The sequence below is a fragment of the Ischnura elegans genome, chromosome 6 (assembly GCF_921293095.1).
Source record: "Ischnura elegans chromosome 6, ioIscEleg1.1, whole genome shotgun sequence".
Classification (NCBI taxonomy): Eukaryota; Metazoa; Arthropoda; class Insecta; order Odonata; family Coenagrionidae; genus Ischnura; species Ischnura elegans.
Window position 1 is genome coordinate 121,273,568 of NC_060251.1, and position 20,220 is coordinate 121,293,787.

General features: G+C 39.6%; 1 protein-coding gene across 1 annotated transcript in view; it reads left to right on the forward strand.

Annotated features, from left to right (window-relative positions):
- The window catches only part of LOC124161611, a 439,803-nt gene that overhangs the window by 232,827 nt on the left and 186,756 nt on the right, over positions 1-20,220 (forward strand). The window contains exon 3 of the mRNA XM_046538001.1: positions 5,643-5,914. Within this exon, the coding sequence (XP_046393957.1) occupies positions 5,875-5,914 (40 nt within the window). The 5' untranslated portion in view covers positions 5,643-5,874. The remainder of the gene's footprint in view (positions 1-5,642; positions 5,915-20,220) is intronic.

Sequence of the window (20,220 nt, forward strand, 5' to 3'; positions counted from 1 at the left end):
TTGACAAAAATTCAACTTTTGGAAGAATTATTCACAGAAACTCATGGCTAAGCTAGGCTGTTTTTTTCCATGGCTTCCGTCTTAGTTTTGCTTGGGCACCTTCTCCGCTCCGCGTCCACGTACCTGCCGTGGTCATAGTCACCTTTGAGTAAATCCCAGTTTTACTCTGTTTAGAATTCCACCAAGCAGCAATTCTAAGAAAATTCTAACACAATGCATTATCCGAATTCGTATAATATTGCTTCCTCACCGTCGTGTGAATATTTCTCGTTGAATGAGCAACTGTAACTTGCCAGGACATTCAGAGGTTTCACCGACTACCGTGAAGAACACATCGCACGGTTACTGTTCTTTGTCTTGTACCTCTCATTCGAAAGTATTCCTTTGCGGCTACGATAGTCTATACAAAATTATTCTCATGTCTTATTCCGGCCGAGCACGTCCAGATGCTATACGAGCAGTCAGGAGTTTTACATCGCCTGAGTTTACCAATGGACGCATGTGGTACAGAGCTCATGGAAACATCTCTTAATAATCACCTATTAAAACTGGCTAAGGTCGGAAAGTTTCCTTCGTTTGATAGGGAATTAGCAATCCTTATTTAAGCCAAGAGCTACCAGCTATAATAGCAGGGTACTCTGCTACCTGCTAGCAGCCTGCAATGTAGCGGCGCTCATAGCCTCGCATCAAGGTGGCCTCCCACAGCGGCAGCTTGAACCAGAATGACGTCACACGGGTTTTTCACAGCATTCATACTTAGCCTTCTCGATTTCTCGCGCTTGAAATTTTTCACTTTTCATTTAATCGCGAAAAATAGATATCGTCATTTAAAAAAAAAATAAATCCAGGAGTAATAATATTTCGACTCAGGCAATAAAAATAAGGAAACCACCCTATTAAGGTTAAGGTTCCGAGTTGCAAACGTAAGCAGTTTTCTTTTGCGCGAGATGTCAACCGCTAGGGATGGTTTTTTCACAAGTGTTCGACATATGTAAAGTCGCAACCATGGCAAAATTTTTTTAAAAAATTTCCAGCCATATCACTCCAGATTCATGAATATGCCAAGAAAATAAGGGTCACAATACAATGTTTTGAATTCTATCAATAATCTATACATCTAGTAGCTGAAAACGTCACCACTTGCGATGCTGACGGTAAAGCCATTCGAATTTCAAACTCTAGCTAGGGCTATTAACCGAAATTTATACCCAAAGTATACAGGGAATATGGATGGAATGAAAACCTTATCAAATCACATTTTTACTCGCGCAAATACTCCGCTGCAACCAATTAAAACCCTTAACTGTAATATGCGTAGTCCATCCGTGCATCAAGAAGGCAATAAGGGTGTAAATGTCTGTCATTGTCATGCTTTGCAAATTTAAATTGGTCACGTTTGCCTTTCGAACGTGAAAACCGAAGTAATATTGGAAAGCGTGTTCTCCAAGCAGGAAAACATGGCGAAATATTGCAAAATCCTGCTTGAAAATGGGCGTTCTCACCGCGAAATGACAGACAGTTTCCTCTCCGCCACATCACCGTTGCATTTACGTAATTGATTTCGACGTACTTCGCGCGTTTGTCAACCCAAAGCTCGTCAAACACAGTGTACCCGCTGGCGGGCTTCTGAACGCCTTCGGCCCGCCATTCTGACACAATCCGTCACTCAAGCGGGCGTTTGCGAAGCCTTGATAAGCCTCTAATTCTTACTCGAAAATATTGGAATGAAGCATTTTGCAAACGCAACGCTCTGAAACGTTGAAACGTGGATATTGCCTAGGGGCGCTTACCTACCTTCGATTCAACAAAACAGTATGCTTATTTGGACACATTTATTACATTAGTAATCATTGATACTCAGACATAAAGATCCGCTAGCCCATTGTTTCCATTTATCTTGTCTTTCACGTAATAACACATTGCTCACCCATCAGGGCGAAGACATCTCCGTGAAATACAGCTGCTTTTAAATCTTAAACCAACTCCTTTACAAGTATTGTAAAATACAGAATCCCTAACGTGCGCATTATGGCCGCCAGCACTATTCCTTCTCCATTAGCGAACTTTCTTTCACTCACTCATTCAACGCTCACTTTTTCCCCATTTCGCCTCACTCCTTAATTCCCTTCCTCCGAACGTTGATCCCTTTTCTCTCTCCCCGAACGCCTTCCCAAACTTGGATCTTTCTCACCTCTCTGATAACAATGAATAGCGTCAGGCCACACATTTTACTCACCGACTATTCCCTTCCCTTAGTTATATTTTAAGCATTTGCCTTTACAGTTTTGTTTTGCTAACGGGTCACTGTAAATTGGCAATATTTCTGAGGGTGAACATTTTTAATGAAATAAATAAAAAATTATATAAAATGTTTTAGGGCATTGCAAGCAAGCAAATGAATTAAGTCCCCTTCCATTCAATATAATGCGAAAAGTACGAGGTCGCCATAGGGAATATTACTCAAAAATGCAATCACCTGATAAAAATTCTTACTCATATTAAAGATACACTCGTATTTAAAATCATTTTGATAACCCTAGAGTAAGAAAAAATAATTGAAATTCGATAGATAATCATAGTTTTCTAATTTCTAGTATTTGATTACGAAAAAATTAGGGAAGTTACATGTATAAGAGCACGAACGCTATCCTAACAGTGGGTAAGCGAACCACAAGTAGCTATTAGGACGAGGTGGATATTCTACCATTCTATCCCGAAGAAATTGCATCATCATAAATTCACGAATTAGCATGAATAAAAAGTTTGAAGACATGAGTGACCATTATTTCGGTCGCCAATCTATAATTATTAAAATTCATCGGTTTAATTAGTGTTAAGAGTTCATTTACCTATATATTTCTGCCTATTTCCACACCATGAATGTATCCGTTTAGAAATGAATATGTTAACGTAAAGAGTCATAAAAATTCGATTATTTCTTTTTTGAAGTGAAAACTTCTTATGGCGCGTTGAGCACTTTTGTAGATGGGTAAAAGACATTGGACTCGCATCACCGCCACCGCTACTTCATACATGTATAATTGTGTATATTCTGTATAAACACAGTATACTCGCTATGTACACAGTACTTGTGGAGGGGTCCAAACCATTAGACTCGCATCACCGTCACCAGGAGAGTGTACTAGATACAAGAATAGTGAACAACTTGGAAAATAACTTCGCCTGGTGTGCCGTACTGGCGTTACAGATGTATTCATCGGTGTTCGGCGAGATGTTGTGGAACATAATGATACAATGATAAATGAAGAGCAAACTTAGTGCATGTCCACAGTAATTTTATTTGGTACGAGGCGTTTCAGCGACCTGACTTCGCTATCATCAGGTACAAAAAATTGTACCTGATAATAGCGAAGTAAGGTCGCTGAAACGCGAACAATTTTTTGTACCTGATGATAGCGAAGTAAGGTCGCTGTTACGCGTCGTACCAAATAAAATTACTGTGGACATGCACTAAGTTTGCTATTCATTTATCATTGCAAGAATAGTGAAGGTTAGTACAATATAACTCAATTTCTTTTTATGCGTTCAATTTTTAGTAGCTTATTCGAATGTTGTGCCATAAAATTAATTTATAAATGTGAAGTGTTTACAATTATATATTGTAAAAATATAAAAAAGGAAACACGTGGAAGTAATAATTTTTGAAGTGACTTTTTTCAGATTGGTAAAAAAAACTCTGGACTCGCGAGACCGTCACCTCAAAATCGTCACCGCTTTGCTGTTCACGAAGGAGAGGGAAAGGAAGAGCTTTGAATTTACTCGTTTCTCATCTATGAAAATATATTCTGAAGCAGAAAGGATCGCTACGTTTAGTGTTGACAATAATTAGTTGATTTTGTGCATTGCAATAGTTATAAAAAATATTTTACTGAATTTCAGCTAGTACCTTGGTAACGGTTTTCCGAGTTTATATTCCTAATCTAGTGGGTAGCATAGGCTTCTTGCACATTTTTTTTAACATCAATCAACGTCCATAATGTTTAAAATAAAAAGTTTTCACTTCCAACGGCAGTCCCGCGATCACCATGTTTTTTCTTTAGTCATCTGCATAGCATATGTTGATTTTCAGAAATCCTCTTTTAAAAAATGAAATAAAATATGATTCCGTTGGACTCGAACCCTCCCAGAACTTCACCGCTTCTACCGCGTACAGAATATAACTAATCGTCTTAGGAGCCACGTATTAGTGAGGCATTAATGGTGAGTCTAAGCATGAACTTAAACACAGGAAAAACCTCACCACGGAGTCAGAAAGGAAACACTTTGACGGGTTGTGGACGTGAGTTTCCTCAGTGAATTCCATCCACTAATATGAAATTCGTTGGGCCTTTTGCCCCTGCAGTTTGACTCCAGCTTCGGTCGCGTCTGCGTCCGTCCGCGTCGACTCTTGATGCCGTGAGGGCAAAGGATGCAGGTTGCTTCGTGTGTCAACCTTCCAAGTTTTCACCGATCCGGCCACATCAGTTAAGTAGGGTTCGTGGGTATCTACATATTATCGAAAACGATAGTGCACGCATCGTGTTAAACAGGTTTCATGGAACCAGAAATTAAGGCCCGACTCGAAAAACACCTCAAGGGAAATATGAAGGAGAAGGCACGGCCACAAATGGCACCAGTTAACGAAATCCAATGCGTAATATCCGGCAAAAAAATCCATCGGTGAAACAGAACGCAGGGCAAAAATTAAGCCGAAATGATACCAACGGGGCAATCGATTAGGGTACACGATGAAGTCGGTTCTAGAGGAACACGAATCCACATGATAGGCGATCGACTTTGACAACTCTAGCTGATAAATAAATGATGGAAAGATGGGAAAACCCGACTTACCCATTCTGCTATTAAGATCAAGTAAAAAAAACGAATTTCAACGGAGACATCAGAGTGAAGATAAGCAACAAATCGGACATCCGCAAACATTTCTCCACCTCCCCATTCCTGTCCTTACCCCCCCTTCCCACTCCGATAAATAACAGCCAACATCACCAAGTACTTCAAGTTCCAATTAATGAGTGGCTCCTGAATCTTCGTGCCAAATCTCAAAGTGCATAGTGCGTCACACACCCGCGAGGATAATTACTACTTTTGTATCACGTCCACCAGAGTGTCCGCTTTGAGCTTGCATCACCACCCACAAAAATATTTTGGTAGAAATGGATTTTTTTCATTTCTTCGCGATGATGAATTACGTTTCCGAAAATGAACCCGCCTGGATCTTCAGAATTTGCGACGCGTGACCATCAAGTAGATCGCAAACCAAAGATGGAACACTTACCTTCCTACACTGACCGATTTCATTGTAATTAAAAATTTCAATGAAGTTGAAAGTGTCTTAAAGTTTCGAGTTGGAAAGTAACTGGCCCATCTAGCATGAACGCGTGAAAACAACACGACTGTGGCTTATTTCGGGATGAGCTCCTCCCTCACCTAACCACTATAATACTTAAGCTTTACGCGAATGAATAATAATTCTTCTACAGAAACAAAATTTCAATATCCTCTTGTAATAATGTAAAAGAAATTGCATTTTATCTGATGAATTCCCAGCAGGTAGGTAGTTCTCGAACTCTGATGGAAGGCAAAGCATTAAGTGATTTCTCGTGGTGTATGTTTGCTTGCAGATGTTCCCGGGAGGGTGTGAGGTGTCGCGACAGAGAGGAGGCGTGGAGGCGAAGCGGCGGGAGGCACGGCGGTGAAGGCTGGGGGTGCCAAAGCAGAAGGCTGCTGCAAGGGGCGAGGCTGCAGGCATTGTGACGAAGGGAAGTGTCGTGTGTGCCAAAGTGCCGTGGTGGAGAATAGAGGAAGGGGTGTGATTAAAAGTGTGCAGAAGAAGCGGAGGGCCAACAGCCGAGGATGGGGAAAGGAGACAAGAGATCCAGCCAGCGCTCCGAAGGTAAGTCCATCCAACACGCCAGCTATTCGGCAATTTCGACATGCAACATTTTCGTCGCTGAATTTTCAAAATTCTCCTCATGACGTCGCAGCTTGTCGGAACTTCTCCGCCTCCGGTTTAACGGGTTGTTCCTCGTTCACTGACTGGCGCCTCTAAACGCCAACAGAGCAAAGATTACACTCTGATGATGTCTGATGTTGTCGTGCATCGAATCGAAAAATACCCTCTCCTCACCTCAACATCCAGTTTTGACAGCCGCACTGATCAGTGTTTTGTTTTATAGCATATAAATGTTAAAAAATAATCGCCCAATCGATATAATATTGCAACACTTGAGTAGTAAATTCAAAACTTTTAAACGAAATTACATAAATAAATGAATTGCCCTGAGAAAAAACTCCCCTGGACCGGGAATCGAACCACGGACCATTGGCATACCGGGCCATTGCGAAGACTACTACGACATCCAGGTTCCTGGATTCCAATGGCAATTGTATCAAGGCTCATGATACTAGATAATAGAAATTACATACAAATTAAAAAAGCATTGCGAAAAATGATTTTTAGCGGGCTGGTAAAAATGCATTTATCGCAGTTATTCATTAAAAGTGTCAACCTTGACGGTAAAACTGGATGACCACTGAATGGGCCAGAGTCATAGCACGTAATAATTTCAGAAAACTTATTGATAAAACGAGTAGGTCAAAATGTATCTGATAAAAATATGACCTATAAAAATACCTGAGTCGTCAAAATAGTAATTAGTGATAAGTGCTCTTCTCTAATGCCTCAATTTCCAGCTCCAACAATTTATCTCAAGTTACATTTAAACGACCGTTTGAGGGATATTTCAGATGAATCGTCACTGTCCCTCGAACAGTCTTTTTTTTGGGACATATTACTTACTAATTATTTACATTTTCATGTCGAAAGTTTATAGCACAAGGGAGTGCATTTCTTTCGAAGCTTACATTTATTTTAAATACAAATATTTTACCTGAGTAATTTCTCGTAGGTAAACATTTAACGGTGGGTTTAAAAAAATGCGAATTTCAATTTTTAATTGTTACGCGAGGTCTTGTTTGAGGTCAATGTTTGTCAATATGAATGGCTTTTTCGCAAGTCATTCGGTCATATGTCATTAATATTAACGAACATAGTATCCTCGACATGATCTAAGAATGAAACTAAATATTGAAGCACGGGTAGTGTCTTAATTAAAAAGATTGTGAAATTTGCAAGTTTGTTGTACGGCGACCAAGTAAAAACTTCACACAATAACCTATGAAATCTTGAAATTAGCCCTTGCAACTTTCCACAATTATAACAGATGTATTCCAAAATACGATTCCACTATATATAATTACATAATCGTGGACAATAACAAGTGATTATTTCAATATGGAAAGCTTCGTCTCCATCACGCTTGGTTCTTCTCTTCTTTAAAACCTTTGAAATTGTTCCATTTGCTTGAATGGAGACAAGATCTTTCCCTAAAGGCCTGGTTACACGGTACATTAGAATGTACAAGATTCTGTACATTTTTCTGAATGGTTTTCTGAACAGATTCTTGTACATTCTCATGGACAAGATCCACGAGTGGGTGGTTACACGGTACATTTTTTCCGACATTTTTTCGTACATTTTAAATGCGCAACAAATTATTTCAACTTCAAATATAAACCAAAGGGGAACATGCAAACTTTTTTAAAAGTACTACAACAATAAGATACTTACCTCAAATGTACTTGCCGAAAATTTCGTGGATGAATAATGTTTTATAGCTGAGATATGAGTCATTAAAAATAACCTTCATCGACTGTTTGAAAACACGTGACGGAGCGTGCGCACGTTACATCACGGCACGGTATCCACTGATGACAGGCCTAGGAAGTGGATAGAACAACTGTCTATGTGGGGCCTCAAACGCATATTTAGCGAATATAATTGCTGTTTTAACGTCAAACTTCGGATTGTGAATATTTTGGGTTGCCAAGGCGTTGTTGAAATAAATAAAGGCGATTGTTTGGGGAGCTTTGGAAAGATTAAATCCAAATAAGTTGATTGCAGATTGTGATCTACGTTACACACCTACATCATTTGCTTAATGCAGTAAGTGTAATGCAGCATGGACCTTCAATAGAAAAAAGTGTGAAAACCATATAAATAGTGTATCCCATAAAACCATATAACGTGCTCCGTCGTCTAGTACCTCTATTTACTCGCCGGAGAAGTTTTTTGCTTGTGTTCGAAAGGACAAAAATAAGAGGAATAAGTGGTTAATGATTCACAGAATGGAGCCAAATACATTATCTATATTGTCAACGGGATATCCTCAACGTAAGTACACTCTTAAATCATGGTTACCGCAGGATTTTATCAAGTTACTTATTTCACTTTGTAAACAACTCTATAAATGTACCTATCATTCTACCCATTGTAGGATCAAATTATAAGGAAAGTGGCTGTTTACGAGAATAAATACTGATTACGTTTAAACCACGGAGAAAAATAAGGAATGTAATGGGCGGCCGGCCTCTCGTCGAAAGGAGCCCCTAACAAGGAATATTCACGAAGTGTCTTTCGCCGATATCGTTCAAATTTTGTTGAATAGTAGTGTTCCATAATAAAAGCACATTTTAAAATTTTCTCGTGCCCTTAAGCCTTGTGATGTAAAAAACAGGACATAATAAAGGCAGTTGAATTTTAGTCTTGAAAGCGAGTGTGTCGTGATTTCCCTCCATCCTTCTCCTGTGAATCGGCGCACGCTACAGGAATATACTAGAAATATGAGGCTTTTGGCAAAGTAAATTCAGTATTTATTACTGCGATGCCCATAGCGTTCGCTGCATATCAACGCAACACCTAAAATTTCGACTCGTTTTGCAGTCGGTCTTGATTCAAAAACAGGAACTCGAGTAAATATATTCGTAAATAGTACTTGAAACTTATTTCTTTGACTATCTCATGCTTTTTTATGACCTTTTAACGATCATTTGGATCTCATTCTTGGATAATTCTCGCGGTTCATACATTAATGGCCTTTCCATCTGATCCTTCCTTTTACCCATCCCCTTTTCTTGTGTTCCATTCTTTCGCTACGCATATTCAATCAGTAAGGTATCCAAGTCAAGCAAGATCATATCAAATCCAAATAACTATCGGGGCCGTACGTAAACAAAGAAGTCGCCTATACAAGCCAGATGAAATGAATGTGTCGTTTTCGTAGTCTGCCACCAGGTGACTCTGAGTTCAAATTGTATGATTGTCTGAACGAAATTAGAGCAGGCGTTCAGAAATTCATACATTCTTACATTTTGCGTGGTTACACGGTGCATTTTCGCGTTCATTCTGAGATTCAGACATTCTCACATTTTCTTGTACATTCTCATGTACCGTGTAACCAGGCGTTAATAAGACTCTGAGTTAAACAAATTTCAACGTTACACCGCGAATACATTAACTTGAGTTCCGCCCTACTATCCCGCTGAGATATCGATCTATCGACTAGCAGTCGGATGTGCTTGGGCATTAGCAGCTTCTCTCGACCAGATCGTCGCCGGGGGCAACGAACGTATCACAGGGACAGGCGCGTCGTCGTCGCTTGAAGCGATCAGCCTCCCTTCGCATTGGGTTAGGACAGGGACAGAACAGCCTCCCCTGCAGGCAGCAGGGGATGTGCTGTGGGATAATGACCACGAAGCGGCGGACGCCGCAACTGTGTTCTCGTGACGGTAGTCCTGACTCTAACAAGACGGAAGCTACGCTTCATCTGCTAATCAAGTGGAACGCTATGTAGGGCTGAACTCATCGTGACCTCAAGATGGCCATCAAAACGTCACACCGAATTCTAAGACCTTGGAATGACCCGCACATGGGTTTGTGGTCATTTTGACTTCAACAATGGGGTCCGCGTGACGAAATTTTGCAAAATTCATTCACGTTAATCAGTATTTTTATTGAAACTTGAGTTCCCCGTGTTAAACGAAATGAGAGTAATCTCGATAGCATGAATTAAAATACTATTTTTCATCTCCGTTGAGTCTGTAGAACATCGCTTCAGAAAAAAATACTGACAGACATTTCAAGATCAGCGGTACCTCTGCCAGTATCTTAAACAGCACTCTAGTTTACATATTAATAGCCTGTTAAAAAGTAAATTTCTATCATTGCAATAAATTACCAATGGTATTCTGAGCTTTCATTTTAGGTCAAATGAGTTCGCAATGATTCACAGGTGAGCGAGGTCATGGCATGATACATGTGAGTTCGAAAGGGAAAGTCCCAAGTGAGTGAAAGGGTTCTCTTTTTGGTGTCATTACAATGTTCTAAGCCTCGGAAAAGTAGTTCAATAAGTTATTCTCCTTATGCAACAAAAACTGTATTCGGATGCATTTAAATAGTTCTCTATACTCTAAAAAATAGGAATAAGAAAACCCGAGGTTTCTATCGCTCCTACGTAGTTCTAGCTTTTTTAAAGATGCGTGGTATGAAATGAAGTTTTTCGATTGGTATTATTAGGGAATTATGGGAATTTGACCAAGGAGGTGATTGAGAGGAGAAAAGGACATCCTCATCGCATAAAATATTTTACAACAAACATTTAATACTGTGCTTAATATTGAAGATTAGCAACCTCCACAAGTCACGCCGGAAACGATTCTTTTCACAGATTCAGTAGACAAGTTATTTGAACAGTAGAAGGCGGTAGAATTTTTCTCCTTATCGGGCGAAAACTTTTCAAAGAGAAGCTAAACTTGCAACAAAAAAACTGTCCCGACTTGAAGCAATGCACCTCCACTGCAGTTCTTCACTCCCTGGAAAGCGATTTCCCCAAATTTCCAATTTTCTCGGGAAACGAAAGAATACTCTCTCCTTCTAGCGCTGTTCCCCAAGTCGCCCTGAAAAAAAGATACAGAGAAAGAAAAGCACTATGAAGTTACCAGCCATTCCAGTTAGAACTTCGGCCCGCACTCACACACACACACACACACACACACAATCGGAGACAGAAAAATTATAAAAGGAAGAGCAATGCGATTGGATAAGCGGAAGAGAGGGAAGGGAATGAGGCCGAGGAGGTTTTAGAGGCCGGTCATGTTGGGGGACCACTCTTCACTCAAACTCCAACATGAAGGACACAATGGACGAACGTGCATCATCTCATTCTATCTACGAATCACAGTATTTTCTCATGGGCAGCCTATATTTCTTTTTTTAGCGGCGTACACTGGTCTAGGGACACCGAAAATAAGACATTGACCTAAAAAAGAACTTTCTTATCCAACAACTTGTAAGTAGTGTTTGGAAAATACCTGCTTTGTATGGCAGCGATGGCAGTTATTGTTACTGGGAATACATTCATCAGCAAAGGCTAGTTCGAAAGCGAGCGCACTCGATATTAAATAAGCAGACAGAAAAGCGAAAGAATCTTCTACTCCCAAAGGCTGCATCATCGTTCTTATGCCTTGTATTTGATTTTGTAAAATTGAAAGAGTGTAAAAAAGTAGGAGCTTATTTATAAATCTGAATTTACTCTACGAAAACTCGACGCATTTTATCATCTTTTAACGATATAGTGAGAACGCACAATACCGAAAGTGAAATAAAAGCAAATAAGAAAGAAAATGTCTTACGTAAATCTCCTTTTTTTCCTGACCTACCACCGGAGCAAAGAGAATGCTAGAACGCTGAACTTTGAGCATTTGTATAAAATCTTACCGAAGCTCTACAGGGTCTTGCCGTATATTTTTACTCGTTATTTATTTGACTACAGCAATGAATCATTACACATTGTTCAAACGTAAACGTTTAGCTTTTATGATTGGAAAAGTGAATAGAAACACGCGAAAAACTATAACAACGGCGAAACGATCGTCTTCTTCATCTCGTCACGGGGAAAATATTTATTTGGTGCATTTCATTGTATTTCTTATAGAGAGAATGACATTTTCCCATTACAAGTAGCTGTTTGAAATGAAATTTTACCCATTCTTTTATTTTTCAAATTCACGAAAGTTAGATTCCGAATTTCGAAGTGCAGAAAAGAAAATGAATATCGCAGTTACGTATGCTAAAAATGTAAAAAATATTTCCAAACTTTTCGTATGAGGAAATTTTTATATTGTTCATCTAACTTAAATTAAATCAAAAAGACGAAATCGTCGTTTTGGTAGAGTGCATTGTCGCTGGTTATTTATTAAGAATTGTTGGCACTATGAGTAGGAATTTTACTTGACGGAGATTTGACATTTAATAGCCGCAATTAAACGGAAATACAACCACTCCCATCTCCCCAGCTAACTTCCTCTAAGTGATTGGATATGCCGAGAAATAAATGTTTTAACGTGAAGAGAGCCACCGTTTTCATAAATTTAGCCGTTAAAAAAATCAGTATTCACCTTTCCTTAACCCAACTGCATCAATTGTGTCGAATGCTAGAGTGCATCTTTTAAAAAAAGAAAAAAGGATGATTACTTCCGATTCGAACCTCTCAGAATACTAAAGAAACTACCACGGGCGGAAAGAACCAACTCGTCTACGGAACCACGTCATCATGAGAAATAAACGATGGAACTAAAATCACGGTGAATATAATGAATGGAATCTGATTTGAATCTAAAAAGACGAAATATCTCTCCAAGCAGCCCGAAAGAAATCCCTGCGACGCGTGGCGACGGCCCAGCGTGAGCGCGGACTCGAGTTCCCCCATTGCACTATCCCATCACGCCATCCTCGTCGCAACCGCGTCAGTACTCGACGGCTCCTGGCGACGCAAAGGCAATACATACAGGCTTCCTCATGTACCAACCCTGCAAGTTTTTTTACCGATCCGGTCTCATCAAAACGGGACATGTGGGTGTCTACACATTATTAAAAAGGGTAGCGCATGGAGCAGGTGGGGTAGGATACGGATCAGAAGAATTATGTGGGTATAAAGTGATTGCGCGATGAGAGAGATGAGTTGTAAGCTGCGTCAGACCAATCTCAAATGTCGACTTTTGGAGATGATTATATAGTTGTGTAAGTGAATAAAATTTTTACGACATAATACAAGATTAAGGCAAATATTGGGCATTAAATTTTTTAGGCAAAGGATGAATGTTAGAAAGTAGTGTGTGGGGATGGAAAAGTTTCAGTCCGTCCCGAGTTTCGCATTTTCTCCTCCTCCTTCTTTCGAATGCTCTTGCCATGTTCAGGGGGGGGGGAGGGGTTCCCTCTCTCAGATGAGGCGCCGGCGCCAGGGAACAATTCTGAGAGAAGTTGGAAAAACTTCTCGTGACGCCCTACTCTGGTGGAAGGGAAGAGACAGAGAGACAGGGGAGACAGAGCATGAAGACGAGCGCTTTTTTGCGAGAGTGAAACAGAACGGACAAGCGAAGAAAATGGGAGGGAGAGAATTCGCAGTGAACAGAAGAAGAGGTGGGAAAGCGGAATAACAGCGACGAATTTAGAAGCGATGGGAGGATGATTCACGCATGTCTCGTCAACAATGGGGCATATCGATAGCCAAGTTCTAACAACACATATATCAAAAATAGCAACTTTTCAGGAGAGCAAAAAATAAGATTATTTTTTTTTAATTGTACGCTGAATTTAAAAAGCAAAAGTTCATAAAACTGAAAAAGAGGCATTAATTTTTAAACGAAGAGTTGTTTATTGCTTGTATTTTACTTTTTTAATGTTATTACTTTTTGTTTAAGATACCTGTCTCAAAACGCCCGAATTTGAGTTACATGTTGTTAGAACTTAGCCATCGATATGCCGCGAAGGAGCTAGAATGATATTCCACCGATAGAAATAAGCTATCCGTAAATCATATGGTCAATGTTCATCCTTACACTTTAAAAGAGACGTGTAGCCAATCGGTGCGCGTCTTGAGACCCCCTGCTCTCACAATGCTCTGCAATGTCAGTGCAGTGTCTTGCCCTGCCGTAAGTGTGAGGTAGATTCAATTCAATGCACCCGAGCCACTAGTCCTTATTCCTTTCGTGCCTAAAATCTATGTATATTAAGTTTGTATCGAGTCAGTCTGTCTGCATTTTTTGCAGTTACATTTTCAGGGTCTATCTCAGTCGTACCAAGTACTACAGGGAGGCGGTCTCGTGCGTTCGACGTAGAATTTCTGCGCGCACTGTTTAGACTTGGTCCCAGCACTTTGACTCGGCATTGCGCAGAGTTTTGGACAATGAACGTGCAAAAACGGACCAAAATCAGCCTTTCCACAAATTGAGAGACAAACAGTGGCAAGCCACAATTAATTCCTGTTTCCTCACTGCAGTGGTTCTCCTTCGCAAAACGGTAGCAATGGAGAGCCAGACACTGGCATGCCACATTTAACTCCATGCCCCCCGTGACCATTTCTCTCAATAGGCCCACGATTCTCGCGATTGGGCCATGACAAGCAACAACCGGTAGCCCAGCAAGGTCAACTTATGCGCAGAGCAAGCAGGTGGGCGCTGCCAGCTGGGCACGCAGCACGGCGCCACCAGTCCATATGCAGCTTTAATGAAAAGTACAGAAAACTTCGTTATTCCACATAAATATTTTTATGCACGACCTAAGTTTAGACTCGGCTCGTCATCATCTGGTACATATGCATAGGAGGTAAGTGGAATATCAAATTTTTCTAAACTTTTCATTATGTTGAGTAGATTCCATAAAGTCACGCCTGAAACAAATAATTACATATGCAACTACAAGCAGACGAATTCTGCGTAGATTTAATGGAGCTTTGTACCATTGGAACTTACAAACATTGGCTAAAATCAACGGCCTTCATATAACGGAGATAGTTATGGTAAAATCATGCATCGATAAATGAAATTTAACAATGGATGCATTACAATATCACCAACGAAGATCATGCTTTATTAAGCGGTTAACGTCGAATACCACGAGGTACTTATATTGGCCTTGAACAAACTTTCAGCCTTCACTCCGAATATTTAGTCCTTGTTCTTTGCAGCTCCATATACCATAGAGCACCCATGGACAAAACAATACCTTGTACCGATTTTTCACCAAGATATTGCTAAGAGATAAGTCCTCTGCCAACTACAAATGTTCGCTAAGAGCCGTCATATAATACAACAGACACAATAGCCTTGGAATGCTTCCTACTGCCATCTGATGGCCAGCTTCAAAAAAGTGAAACTAAAAATAATTGAAGCGCAAGGAACTTGGTGGGGGTTCTGACAATGATCCGGGCGAAAGTCGTGATTTCGATGAATTTTCGATGATGAGACTCTGAAAAGCCGGAAAATGAAGTGAAAAAGGAGAAGCGAAACTTAATGAAGACTTCAGTCAATAGGATGCAGATGATCGGTAAGGTTTTCGCGGAGTAAGACGTGGAGTTCCTTATCCAACTTACGCTTGTTGGAGCGATATTCAGGGAATGGGTACGATAGAATCAAAGTCTTAAGGCGATAAACTGAATCTTAAAGGTTTATCCCTCGCTATTCCGCGGTTAGTTCTTTAAAAAAAAGTCATTCATGAGCAAAATAATTCATAGATATTTTCAGAAATCTTTAGCATGCATATTTGGTAATATTTTATAAAATTTAGTATAGCTAATGTGTCCATCGCATCCAACACTAACCTAAACATCATGAAATGTGATATTTAGCACATTGTAGTTGTTTTTCAATATGAATTTTTAATATTTAACTTCACAGCCCCGAAAACAGCGCGTTTAAAGCATTTACATCACATGAAACTAACAAATAGAAACCTAGGACGATCATAATTGAGTGAATCCAGAAAAAAATCTTTTTTTTAATGACTTCTCCTAAACCTGTCGGGCTCAAGTGGTTCTCTGGCAAGAAGCAAAACTTTCTACGTTTCGCCAGCGAATTCAGCATCAACTAGGGATTAAAAGGGTTTTCCGCTGGTGACCCTTAGCTATTTATGCATTTTTCATTTCTCTTCACATCGTTAGTAACGCTTAAGCGAGCGGCAATGGCGAAACTTTGAAGCGACGAATGAAAAAGTTAAAGCTGCCCTCGGATCCAAATTAAATCCTTAATTGCCATCATTAGGAACTGTTTTCTCTGTCGTACCCCAACGGTCATTATAATTTCCAAGCAATTCATTCTAATTATGCAGCATATTTCTTCTTCCAACCCACGAGTGTGGGGGGACTGCTATTTTATCCGTCACTTTGCGCATGCTTCAAAGGCCATACGGAGGGTGCACACGATAGCTAATACAATACGGAGGTTAAAAAATGAAAACAGTCTAAGGTAAAATTAAATAATTTTGCAGAAATTAAGGGCCAATTGTGTACGGATGCTGAGAAATTAACTTTGTATTTAACGACTAAGTTATGTAGCGTCGCCGGGAAACGTGAATCCTGAAAGTAATAACTGGTGATTGGCCAAATATCTTTGTAGATTAATTGCATGCTGCACTTAATTTGTGGCTACATCGACAATATGGAATAAAATGAATATTCGTTTAAAACTCTTTATATACCGTGGAAACGTTTCCAGAGCTTTAGAAGCCGTACATTCACAAAAATAAAAAGAAATTACGAATAATGTTATTCATGCAAAGAAGAATCCCAATTTACATGCAAGGCGATTTATCTTTGTTTTATTGGGCCAGTGGCGGATATAGATGACGGGCATAGGGGACGCGACCCCCCTCCCCCACTTGCAGACCCGTCCGAATTGCTTAACTTTGCAGAACCACAATTGCAACTTTTTTATATCATAAGATGGTATTTCCTTGTATATGTGTGCAATAAATTTTATTAAAATTTTCGTAAACTCTGCATGTAACTTCATTATTTTTATTAGGATAAAAGTAAAGATAACTCAAGATATCTTTTGCGCCCCTCCCTCGAGTTTTTTTTCTGTATCCGCCTCTGTATTAGGCCAATGATGAAATGAGTTGTGTTTAAAAAACGGAAAATTTACGGTAAGTCAGAAAATTAATTAACTATTTCCCGCAATTATTGCAAATATTCCTCCTTTCGTTATAATCTGTTGAAAACTGTCCCTTGTTTCCTCGAGGAATTTACTTCGCGTCGTTCCCATCTTACATGAATATACTCCATTAGCCAACTTCCGCCCACCGAAGCCATTTGGTTACGTCCTTCCGTGCTGGGCAAGTGAGACTCTTCGTGGAAAACAACGCACTAGCTTGTTTTCAAATTTTCACATACAGGCATGCTGCTTAAGTTTTGTCAATCAAATCCATCAATGAACTTATTTTTGAAGCTGATAAAAAATAATCCTACTTTATATGAGACAGGTTAAAATCAGAGTTTTAATATGGATGCCCATTGCTGGTAAATAAGATGCATCATGAAAGGTCAAGAATAATGGGGTCGAAAGATTAATATTCTCATCTCCTCTTGTCAGTGATAAAATTAAATCAACTTTTGGCTTACATTAGGACCATTGATTCCTCATCATTACTGATAGAAGTGGAATAAATTTAGCAAAACAAGGTGAGCCTGAAAAAACATTTAACGTAGTCCAATTAGCTCGTCGTGACTCGTCGTAGCTTTACCCTCAATTTCATAGTTTGTTTAATGAAATGCGGTGGACAGGCGAGTGGCAACCATTGTTATAAGCGGAGCTCACAGAACATCATTCAATGGCCGACTGAGGAATACTCTGCTGTAAAGTGGTGATCACTTGACGCGTTCAAAAATATCTCTAATCTCAAAGCGAATTACAAATAACATACAATCGATTGCAGTTTAATGTATTTCGAAAAATACAACAACTAGTGTGGTGATGGGTGAAAAATAAATTTTGAAAAAAATCGACTGGTAATTTCAACAAGCCAATATTGGAATGGATTGGTTTCCATGTATCTTCGTTGGTAAGGGAGACAAGTTTTCACGTGAGGTTCGTGTTTACGCTGGTCAATTTTCAAAAACCGAAAGAAGCTAGAGCAGATCACAGCGCCGCCTATTTTAGTTTCTTTGTCTTTTAGATCCAATGTTAGCAGCGTCATGCCATCGCGTCTTATTTTGAGGATTATTCTCATTTTTCAGCCAAATGAGCGAATATTTTTTCAATATTCAAAGTCAACAAGTGAGTCATAACTTGGAATATGAGCTGAAAAAATTTCTATAATTCTTTGAGTTGAGACAAAGCTAATTGTGATTTTGTTTGAGTCGAGAAGAAAAATAACGAAAAGGCCGGATCACACACTTCCTGCAAGTAAGTGCGACACCATAGTATTCTCACATTGAACAAATTATTTTGATTTTTACTTCTGCATGTGGGAAAAATTGCAATGTCAATTTATTATTATTGATGATAATCTTGTTTTACATGGAAATGTACACGGTTACATCGGGTAAATCCCTTTTTCAAATAGCTTTTCCCGCAAAGAAATTTATAGACAAGCTATATGTGATAGAAAATGCAGAAAATCCTCATCCATATGCGATTACACTGCATATCGGCCTACATAAGAACATAGTTTCCTAGCACCTAGCTATCTGAAAATAATAATATTCAATACAACTGATTTACAATTCTTCGCATCTATTGTATCAATTTCATGTCCCAAACCTAAAATGCACTCCGGTCTCCCCTACTCATTCAGACAAAGAGCGTGTTTTATATTCTTTCGCAAACCAATAATTTCGAGAAAAAAATTACGATCACTTGCCGATGACGTAAACATTGGTCTTAATCCAAGGAATGCCGTACGATAACAGGGTGGAGTATGAAAGAGTATCCTTGAATGCTTTTCAGCAAAATATCCGTGCCTAACAATAAGTCCTTCGGCACGCAAGCACCAACAACTCACCGATTGGGCTCTGGAAAGACTCTCTCATGAGCGATGATAAGGCCGGGAGGGAGGTCGCCCAGTGGATTCCTCAGCAGGACACTAAACGTGTTGTCAAACTGCGCGCATTTGATTGGGTTCTCGAAAGCCGCCACTTGCGTCGCTGACGGACACTCGAATTTCAAAAGAAATAAACAAGCCTCAAACAACGGCTGCTTACCGAAATAAATACTCGCGATAATTTAACCTATCATCATAACCTAAAGTCATAACATTCCCATGCTATTAATTGCGATCGTAAATATTTATAATAAATGGATCGCTTTGGATTCGTAACCGCACTGAAGGTTTTTTTAAACCGAATGTAATGCGCCCAAATGTGTGACAAAAATGCGTAACGCTCCTAGTTGAAAGAAGACGTCCTGTGCCCTTGGAGGAGGTAATTGAGGATTTGTTAACACACTCCTCGTACGTTGGGCCATTCAGTGGCTGTCGCACATAGGCGGATCTAGGGGGAGGCACGAGGGCACCCCACCCCAGACCCTTAAAAATTATGCAAGATTTTTAATACACTCCCATTATCATTGCGTTCATTTGGTATTACGAGGTATCCTTGTGCCCCCCCAGAACAAAATCCTGGATCCACCCCTGTTCGTCCCGAGGAGGAGAGTGATGAGGGCGCTAAGAAAGAAGCCGATCGGAGGGGATGCTAGGAGCAAAGAACATTCAGACACTTACATGTAATGATCGTAAAAACCTTTCTCCTAGCTGTACTATTACGATTGCGTTGTTCACCTAGACACAAGAGCGTACCCAGGATGAAAACTAGGGGGGGGGGGGGCAAGCCATGGTTGTTCAAATAGTAGGTAAGATTTAAACACGGAAAATGTTAACGAAATCAACATTTTAAGGAAAATGTAACAGCTCTTTATTGGTTTTTAAAATTATTTGCTTGAAAAAATATTATTTTCCTTAAAGACATTTGTGATTTTTGCTTCTTTGCTCCAGCCCCTCGCTGGGTTCGCCCATGCGTAGACCCGATATCCCAATCCATTTAAATAATTTGGCGGATTAAGAGAATGATAGGTCACAACGAAAAAAATAATCCTCATTCAAACATCTCCTTATCAATAAATGGTTAAGTTTTCTAGACCTCTACATAATCAGTTATCAAATCTAATTCTTGAGGAGTTGGTACATAAATACTTCAGTTGACCAACGTTTCCAACGTGAGAAGTTCTTCCTTAGGGCTTCCTTAGGACATTATAACGAATTAAAGAAGATATTTTGTGAGCGATATTACAGAAATAGAATTACACACATGTGATCAACAGTATTACAGAAAAATTTTGAGCAGTACAAAATCGCACGAGCTCTAATTGAAATACCGTGTTTATTTATTTTTTTTGTAAGTTTGTTGCCCTGTAACAATCAATTTTGGTGTCCGTAGGTCTATAAATAAAATATCTAAGTTCTCTAACATTTCGAACATAACCATGTTCTTTCTGAGGGCTTCAATGGATTATTGCACCAAAATAAATTATAAC